Source organism: Trematomus bernacchii, unplaced genomic scaffold (assembly GCF_902827165.1).
Source record: "Trematomus bernacchii unplaced genomic scaffold, fTreBer1.1, whole genome shotgun sequence".
NCBI classification, from domain to species: Eukaryota; Metazoa; Chordata; class Actinopteri; order Perciformes; family Nototheniidae; genus Trematomus; species Trematomus bernacchii.
In genome coordinates, this window is record NW_022987685.1 from 973,989 (window position 1) to 983,952 (window position 9,964).

General features: G+C 43.4%; 1 protein-coding gene across 1 annotated transcript; it reads right to left on the minus strand.

The window, feature by feature from the left end:
• Nucleotides 1-1,359: 1,359 nt before the first annotated feature.
• syt4 (synaptotagmin IV) lies at nt 1,360-8,963 on the minus strand. The gene is made up of 5 exons (XM_034136467.1): nt 8,666-8,963; nt 6,208-6,827; nt 5,798-6,121; nt 3,071-3,191; nt 1,360-2,658 (listed from the first exon to the last, which is right to left on the minus strand). Exons 1-5 carry the CDS (start codon nt 8,697-8,699, stop codon nt 2,339-2,341), a joined length of 1,419 nt encoding a protein of 472 aa, XP_033992358.1. The 5' UTR covers nt 8,700-8,963; the 3' UTR covers nt 1,360-2,338.
• Between the last annotated feature and the right edge of the window lie 1,001 nt (nt 8,964-9,964).

Consider the following 9,964-nt stretch of genomic DNA (forward strand, 5'->3'; position numbering starts at 1 on the left):
ATCTGGGTCACAGAAGTGTCTCTTTGATGAGATCCCAGGGTCTCAGTGCTTACTGCTGTACTGTGAATGCTTTAAACACACCTTCGAGCACTTCGCATGCTAATGCTGTTCCTCTTCACACAGTAGTCACTTCAGCTGCATCACTTTCCTGAGTCTGAGCTGAAGAGGCTGTAAAATAAGTGTGAAATCTGAAGGACGTGAAGAAGTGTGTCTGAGAGGTTCAGGGAGGCTGAAAGGCTGTTATCCTTGGTTTGTCTGCCTATTCAATCAATGAGAAAACAAAAGCTAAGAACAGTAAATAAGCGCCACTAAATGGTTGAAAAGATAAATAGTTTAGCGAAAGGAAATTTGCTATCAAAAGAAAACCTTGAGATCTTCTGCCGCACCATTATTATTTTCATCTTTAGTTTGAGAGAGATATTGCTCTTCTTTCAATTGATTGTCTTTTTTTTCTGCACCAGTATTTAATCCTTTAAAATTAGGTTTTCAGAGACAAGCGGGAAAGTAGAGTGAAATGGTGGAGAGGAATAGTTTGAATCAATGCGTCTGAACAATTTAAAGAAGAGTGTGGGAAAAGTGTGTGGTCGATTTGATACTGGAGGGCGCCACTAGCTCTACAAATGGCATTTCATGCAGATTGCACTCACTAACTTAGTCACTGTTCAGGACAATACGACTTCACATAATAGCATCATCTAAATGGCTTCATCGTGATTGGTACGCCTGACCAAATGAGGAATAGGGGGACAGTAGCGATGCTGCATATTGCACTGTTTTCTTTGTATTGCTTTAAGATGACAGCAGAGGTTTAAAATAGAAAGCGTCCTCCCAGGTCAGATCCACTGAGGAAGGGCAGAGTGACATAACATGCCCCGTCTCTAGAGGCTTCAGCAGCAAGCACATGATGAAACTCAGAGAAGAGGCAGTACACTGACAGAGGTTACCAAAGATGCTTTTATCTTAGTCTAATCTGTATTTTTAGGAAAGGAAAAAAGAAGCCATCGTGCTGAGCCAGCTGTCCTTCCTCACTGAACCACTCAGCCGATATTAAATTCAGACGCGATGACTTCATCCTCCAGCACTTAGCCACTCAGCACTTATTGCATCATCAGACTTGGACAAAGGCCCAGTGATGTCATCTCTCAGGATGCTGAGGTCAGGACACCAATTCATAATCAGAGCTATGATCATATTAAAACAGGATTTTACCTTAGAACAACCTTATGAGTGATTTCTGGGAAATGTAGTTGTTGGATGGATGTGACGTTATGTTAAAGAAATCTGAGCCTGGCTATTACATGAACCCTTAAAGAGATAACAAGTGTCTATTTGCAACAAACACACACTCATACACCCACGTGCTTGTGAAATAAATACTTCAAAGTCTTTATTTTTCAGAACTTGCCATATTTTATAGTAAGGTACATACATTTGCATTTCAGCTGTCTTTGTGCTCACAGTAAGGGGGACACAACACCTACAGTAAACATTATGTGGCTTACATCTCTGTAGAGCGTACACACACACACACACACACACACACACACACACACACACACACACACACACACACACACACACGCGCACACACACACACACACACACACACACACACACACACACACACAGCCAACTGTCCCCAGTGCACTCAGTCTGTTCTAGTCTTTTCTCGAACCACCTAATTTAGGCTGTCTTGTCCTCAATAAGTAATCATATATGAAATACCACTTATACTTACAAAACATGTCCAACAAATCAACCATAAGAGTACAAAACAAGAACATAAATAAAAACAATCTACATCTTTATGAAGAAAACATTGTCGTTATAAAATAAACTTTTAATAATCCACATTTTTTACAGCGTTGTCAGATGTGGTTCATTCTGGTTTTCATACAATGAACTAGGTTACTATTTATAAGAGGAATAGCCAAAGAAAGAAAGAAGAAGAACAAGAAGAAAAGAAGAAGAAGAAGAGATAAAGAAGAAGAGCAATTGCAACATTTAAGACATTCTGCACTGCACACTGTTACCTTGACAATTGATTGTTGCCATGGAGATAATGTTGCATGTTACCAGGTGATTTTCCGTGACAGTCTTTGGGTTCGTTTAGAGCTACGGGGTTCCCTTTGTCATGCCCCGCCCTCCCCGCCGAACCCCGATAACTTCAAAGATAAGTGAATGATTGATTGAATGATGACATCACTTCAAATGACCCCCTACCACCCCAACAACAGCAAAGCCCCTCCCCTTGTTTCCCACCCGCCCTCACTGAAAGTCCAATGTGTTTCATCCTCAATCCATCCCTTTCGTGGTTGGACCAGATCAGATACCTTTTCTAATCCTCCGACAAACCGTGCCATTTGGCGATCTGGCGGCGCGGGTGGTCGCAGATCTCCCTCCAGTGCTCGCCAGACGTGCCTGCCACCGATGTGCCCAGCACCACCCGCCCCAGGACGGTGTTGGGGGAGCGGGAGGTGCCCATGTCTGAGTCCATCAGCAGCAGCTCCACGCTGGTGTCCCTCAGACCCTCTTCGGAGGGCAGATCAAAGACAAAGAGCTCGTTGAAGACCGGGTTGGGGGAGCACTTCTTCACGTGGGTCTTCTTCTTACACACGCGCTTCTTGCCCTGGTACATGTTCACCTTGACGTACGGATCTAGAGAAGGAGAATGATCAAAGTAAGGTCAAAAGCAACAAAAAAAGGCTTGGTGACTATCCCTGCAGCGGTTGCAGAGTGGCATATTATTCCTGAGCCCGATCAATACGGCGATCGATGGAGCGGAAATGATGGATGTTGGTGATGAGGACAAAAGAGGCTGGCTGTGTAAACACTCGGTGTGTGTGTGTGTGTGTGCTTGTCACTAAAGTGCTCTCTATCACATCCTGATCAGATTACTTCAGTGCGGTGGCGGTGTCATAATGGAAACTCTCACTGCATCCAAAGTAGTCTGGGCTGCTTGGCAGGAAGAGGAAAGTGATTTCATTTGATCATGGTTATGTGAAGGAGGTTGAAGCACACATGCATTTTGTGGATCGCATTTTATACGTTTCTCTACATGTGTTTGTACCTGTAGGTCCATTGTTTTCAGTCTTGGGCAGGTGGCGAGCCTTGAGGACGACCACGGTCAGCGTGTTGGTGGTGGACTGGTAGCACAGGGAGAGAAGCAGCTCCCCTCGACCTGAGGACTTCTGTGGAGAGACAGGGGGGGGGGGGGGTTAATAAATGGCATCACCCTGTATGTACATCTTTCTTTCCTTCAAGTTTAACAAGGGACAAATATCAGAAGATTGCATACTAGTAACAGATTATATGATGTACCTATTAGCAAATCTATGTAATAATCCTAAAAATATGTTACTTGTCAAATAATTAGCTAATATCAACAATGACGTGGTGAAACCATCCGCTGAAAATGGTGTCAGTGCCCCCAGATTAAATGTCTGTCGACTAAATAACAACACCTGCATCGAGTGTGTTCTCATGTCACAACTTGCAAAGATGTGTGACTGAGAAGCTCCCTGTTCTCCCTGCCCTACACTTGTGATACACACACACACACACACACACACACACACACACACACACACACACACACACACACACACACACACACACACACACACACACACACACACACACACACACACACACACACGCACACACACACACACACACTGTGTCTGTGTCCACTCCCAGGGGGGTTGGCGCCTCGGATGCTGTGCTCACACCTAACGCAATGTCACGCCTCGGCTCATGGTTCCCATGGCAATGAGATGTAGTACGCAGATAAAAGACAACTTCCACCACTAACATGATGTTTAAGTCTCTGAAAGTGTGTCGCAGATTTCTTTTTATTCAGTTCCTCTAGGGACATTGTAGATTTATTAGACGAGAAAAAAATATATAAACTGTATTCTATTATTTTTATTATTCTCTATGGGGACAAAAGGGCGATGGCTACACTGCTTAAGACGTGCTGTATCGATTCTCTGTAATTCTCTTCACACACACACACACACACACACACACACACACACACACACACACACACACACACACACACACACACACACACACACACACACACACACACACACACACACACACACACACACACACACACACAAAGCAGCACTAATGCAAAATCTATGCCACGCAGACAAAGAGCCACCACCCTGTTAGGGCTGCTTCTAATCAGAGAGAGCAAAGTAGACGGCTCTTACTGAGAGAATTCAGCCAAAAGATGTCACCATGGACATATCTAATACTGGATGCAATATTTTTGAACTATTCTGTGTTATTCTTAGTTTTTTGGGCACTCAAAATGTTGTAGCTATTTATAATGCACTAAACAAAGTTCCAGTATGCTGTCTTTATATAAAGAAACACTTACATTCCAGCTGAAAAACAGTAAACAACTACGGTTGAAGAGACCAAGCCTTTTTTCTCTTTTCACTTAATATTTAATAAAACATCCAGAAGAGGACTGCAAAACATATGCTGAATTTTCTTTGGATTGCACTAAAAAGCGTTCAGGCACAGCAGACCCCTCCCTGCAGCAGAGCTTTGTTAGACACGTCTCTCCTGGGACCCAAATGAGAAATGGAAGTGAAAAAGAAATGCGCCTCAGCTTGGAGAGAGCCAGCAGAACATACAGTAGTTTAAGAAATATAATCCACTTGATGATGAAATTGCAGATGGGAGCTCTGCTGAGGGGGGATGAGAGGGGTTTTATATTTCTCAGAATCTGAATTCCCAGCACTTCTCTGGATCGCTACATCATTTCAGAGATCTTTGAATATATTACAGATAGTAGTGAACATATCCTCTCCCAGCTGGTAGTGCTTCCATTAAAGCAGAGCCCACAGTTCTATAATTACATTGATATCATCTCACATTCCACCTGTAAATGGACGAATCATGTACAGCCAAACCATCTGCTAATACATAGAGGGCTGCTGTATCCTGCGCCACAGACAGATAGGACAGAGATATCATCTAACAGCAGTTTGCCTGAATGTAATGCAGCCAACCCTGCTGTTATTATCCAAGTTTAGTCTGATGCATTCCTGGGAAATATACATTTGTTTCTTTCTGTCGTCACAACACCACAACAAATGGTTGTGATACCACATGACATTTTTCTAAAAGTACAAGGTTTCACTGGAAATTAGCGAAAGTGCATTTGTGGTCCTCACAGCTGCCAGGAACAGCCCATATGCAGCAGCAAGTATATTGACCACCAACCCCTAGATCCATAATGGTGTGGTGTAGATATCACTCCATCTATCCAGCACACCAATGGGAATGTAAAAATGTCATTTAAGAAGAACAACAGACCTCAGCATCAGCTTTCAAATCCATGATGGTGGAACAGATCTCATCTCCTCATCACATGGGATGCATTTTCTATCCCCATTTTGCCTTATTCAACATCAACAGTTAACTTAACTCGTGACTGATACAATGTGAGTGAACTGCTTCAATGCATTTGCAAAATTCACTAATAATCAATGTGCAGATTATGCCATTAGAGCTAAATTAAAGCTTGAAAGGAGTATGAAACAATTCACCCGGGTTCGTGATTAACATATCATTATATTGAAATGGCTAATTGGATTTGATGACGATTATGGAACTGATTTATGTACTGATTAATATTGGCAATTTGGAAGCACTTTTGCTATTAAGGTAAATTATGAGTCACTGTTGGAGAAGTTTTTCAATTTGTTATATAACATAAATATGCTGCATGTGTAAAAATAATTGAAGACACCATTGTTTGAGATTTTACCTTGACATTTTTCTTGATGATCTCCCGGCTCATCAGCACGCGCCCCTCGGATAAGTCGATCCCAGACAAGGGTACGAGGGTCTCTCCGATGACCTCATCACGGGAGAACCTGTCGAAACTCAGCACCATGAAGTGGAGGGACAACTCCGACACTCGGGCCAGCGGGATCCCGTAGAAGCTGAAGGTCTCGTCAAAGGCGGGGTCCAGCGTCTTCCTCAGGACCCTGGTCTTCACACGGTGCTTCTTCTCCGGCAGCAGGGTCAGCTTGATGTAAGGGTCAGAGGTCAGGGACTGCTCATCAGTCGGGGTCAGGCCATGGGCTTCCTGCAGTAATAAAGTCATCAATCAGTCAATGAAACTATATTGATCAGAAAATGATACACACAGCTAATCAGAAAGACACACAGTACCTTGATATGGACGATGAAGGCCTTTTTCTCCGGCTGGTATTCCAGGGAGAAGTGGAGGGTCCCCAGCCCAGCATCCCTCTCCTCTCCATGGGGCTTGTCTACAGCCGGGGTGGGTGCCTGACTGGAGAGGGTGCTGGATGGTGAGGGGATGTCACGGTGGTCCGTCACCCCAGGTTGTGTGAATCCAGCAAGGGGAGAAGGCAGCTCAAGGTCCGGGGAGCTGCGCACCTTCTGGTGGTGGTGATGAAATGGTTTGGTGGTGAAGTTTCCATTCAGATCCCGTTTCTCCAGATCCAGATGCAGTTCCGGTTTGGATCCGTTTGGACTTGAGGCCAGTTTACCGGTGGTGGTCGGATTCAATGTGGTGGCAGTGTGGCAGTTCCCGTTAACATCAGTTTTACTGGAGTCGTTACTCGAGGTGGTGGCAGCCGCAGCAAACTTCTTCTTACCGCTGAGGCTCTCCGGGTAGATGTCGACCCCTTTGAGCATGTGCACAAACTTATAGGGAGGTGTCTTCTGGGATTTGGTGTTTTTACGCTGGCAACAGATCCATGCAAAGGCTGACACAGTGAAGACAAGGCCGAAGACACTCACCACAGCAACACCTACTGGCACTGCCACTGTGGAGGAGGACAGAGAGAGCCGAGGGAGGGAAGGAGAAAACATTGTATTGGTTAGAAATGTCTATCCACACACTGTGAAGCAACTACATGTAAAACAACGGTTCACCTCAACAGATTTTATTGTTGCACTGAGGCAACTGGTTCCATTTTGTGACTGACGCAGACTGCAGATTTGAGTCAGATGGAGATGAAAACAACGCAGTCTGTTGGTGATTGTTCATATTCCATACATGGCTACAGTACATCAACAGGAAACAGCTGGTGTATATCTACTAAGAAACCTAACGACATGTCAAATGGTTGAACACAGAAAGTAACAAGACCTCGGCAACAGCACAAATGGAGAAAAGATTCTCAAATATCATTGTATAATTATTATGATAAGTCAGTCAATTTTGTTGACTGACAATGACAATTCAAAAGGAAGACATCTGGAACATTCTGTCCGATATAGAGAACAAATACAGGCTTATGTGTTACAGCAAATCTAATTTTTACATTATATTTGTTTTGGGCAAAGCATCATGGATCACCCTGATCCCATTTGCAAGTATTGTATAACAGCACAGACATTTGTAATAGGCCCTGTGTTATATTTTTTTATATTTCTAATAGCAGCAGAGGATCATTTTATTTAACTCACGGCCACATCCCCTTCAACAGTAGTGCTACTTTAAGGTCAGAATTCATTTCAATGGTACTTTTGTCTGCTTTACTGTCACTAAGACGTTACTATGGAGACATTTTACTGGGATATTTGCCACTCAATGCTTCTGTCTTTTGTATGGTGGTGTTGAACTGTGACTCAACAGCAATCATGCTGCCTTCTCATGCAGTCAGTTAATAGGTCAATTTCAATAGAGGAAAAGTGCAGCATTTCCTGCAGTCAAGAGGGCGGCCAGTGGAAAAGCACCCATTCAAAGAGACACAGAGAGAGGGTGGGGAAATCACACATGTACTTGTGACTTTTTTGAATGATATGCACTGTAGTTAACTCGCATTACATTAGATGTGTTGTTAATTCTGACACTGAAATTGTCATGCTAAAAATAAAAAAAGTATGTGTTTTTGTACAGGAATTACAGGTAAACATTGACAGATCAGAACAGTTTCACTTCCTTGCTGCCATTTCTGATCATATAGACCTGTAAGTAATTCATGTCTGTTGTATTATTGTAAGGAAATGATGCCTTTATTTAAAGGTAAATGATCCTGGTAGTTGCAGGCATAGCATCCATCTAGTGGATTACTAATCTAAAAAGGGAGGGATAGTCATGTCAGAACACAGCATTTGTTTTCTCCCTGTCATTAATATTTCACCCCAACATCCTGGGTGGAGTTGTTTTCAGGGCAACAACAACAGACAGATGGATGGAGCCACGGGAGGGAGCAGCTGAACCGAGGGGAAATAGACTGTGCCTGTGCTGTAGTAACACCATTTTCTAATATTAATATCATAAAACATGTCACCCACACCCTGTGGGCTGTTTCTCCTGATAATTAGCTGTCGCCTTTTAAGCTAGCTGCAAAATGGAGGCTGTTCATACAGTACAGTAAACACGTAGTTTCATCGAGTTTGACAACACACTGGATGAAACCACTTAACTAAAACTTGACCAAATTAAATACATTTTACTCTAAAATACCTGTATTGTTGTTGTTTTTTAAATAAAGAATGGAAAGAATATTACAAAATATCGCGATAATAAGGCTAGTTACCTTTGAGTCACGCGGAATGAATAACTCGCGCTTTATGAAGATTCAGAAGCACGAGGCTACCATTAGCACCCTCACCAATCACACCTGCGTCATTTGAGGTTAATAAAGTGACTCACCGAGCTGAGCCCCTTCCTCCACCATTGGAGCCATGTTCTCTGTCCGAGGTGCTGAAGCTCTCCGCCCGCTTTCTTCTCTCCCGGTGACACCGTGCAGTATATCTCCACAAGGACTCGGCTTTGATTGTGTTTAAAAATGCAGGAGGTCTTGTACGGCGTTAATTATTTAAGAAACGGCAGTGGTTGTTTTTTTCCCAGAGAGAAGGATGGAGTGTTGTGTTCGTCGCCCTGCTGCTGCTGTTACTCAGAGATGCGCGAGTCTCAGAGGCGGCAACACCCCGTTTCTCTCCCTCTCTCTCTCCCTCCCTATCTCCCCCCTCCCCGTCGATAACGCTGAGCTCACCGGTGCTGACGCAGTAGTGACGGAGGCTGTGAAAGCAGGACCCCCGGAGTAGCAGCACCACCCTCTATGCCAATTCCCCTGATTGATTGTTAGGAAGTGAACGGTCCAAGTCTGTATCTCCTCCGTGTGTGTGTGTGTGTGTGTGTGTGTGTGTGTGTGTGTGTGTGTGTGTGTGTGTGTGTGTGTGTGTGTGTGTGTGTGTGTGTGTGTGTGTTACATCTATTGAAGTAAGTGGTAATTTGGCTGATTTCTATGCACTGATGTTTTCCCTCTGATGTAGATTGATAGTAATTACAGTAACAGGTTTACTATTACCACTTAAGTTAATAATCTTCAGTGATATTAACGTGACTGTTATTTTATATTGATTGTTGTGCTTTTATTTCTTTCTTAATGTGTGCTGTTGATTGTGTGTATATAGGTATATACATACATATTTTTATATATTTGTAATTTTGTGTTCGGGATTGTGGGAAACGGTATTTCGATCTCTCTGTCTGTACACACAAACTGAAAGATTGACAATAAAGTTGACTTTTGATTTTGACTTCAGTGTTTATGATTAACTATATACTGTTTATAGTAAAATGTCTTATTTACTTTTTTGAAATGCTGCAAATAAACAGTAGCTAATCAGACTCAAAGGTCAATAAGGTAAAACCCTCTGCTGTATGCAAACTGGATGTTAATCAGTATACGTATATAACTCGTAATATATGATTTAAATTCAATGGGTCTAACTGTGATGTAAAAGGACAACTTTGTGGATAGGCTGGTCCTCGGCCACCTTCGGCTCCTTGTGAGACCATCGATGGACCCGCTGCGCCTGCAGCCTGACATCGGGGTGGATGACGCCGTCATCTACCTGCTGCAGAGGTGACGTCCCTCTCCCACCTGGAAAAGGCTGGGGACATCGTGAGGATCATGTTCTGGGATTTCTCCAGTGCCCTCAACAC

Bases quoted from the DNA above. Each gene is read 5' to 3' on its own strand.
- syt4 (XM_034136467.1), bottom strand. From the start codon at position 8,699: ATGGCTCCAATGGTGGAGGAAGGGGCTCAGCTCG. The intron at 3,192-5,797 runs GTAAAATCTCAA...GTCTCTCCACAG, and splicing joins TCATCAAGAAAAATGTCAAG to AAGTCCTCAGGTCGAGGGGA. The intron at 2,659-3,070 runs GTACAAACACAT...CTCCTTCTCTAG, and splicing joins TGAAAACAATGGACCTACAG to ATCCGTACGTCAAGGTGAAC.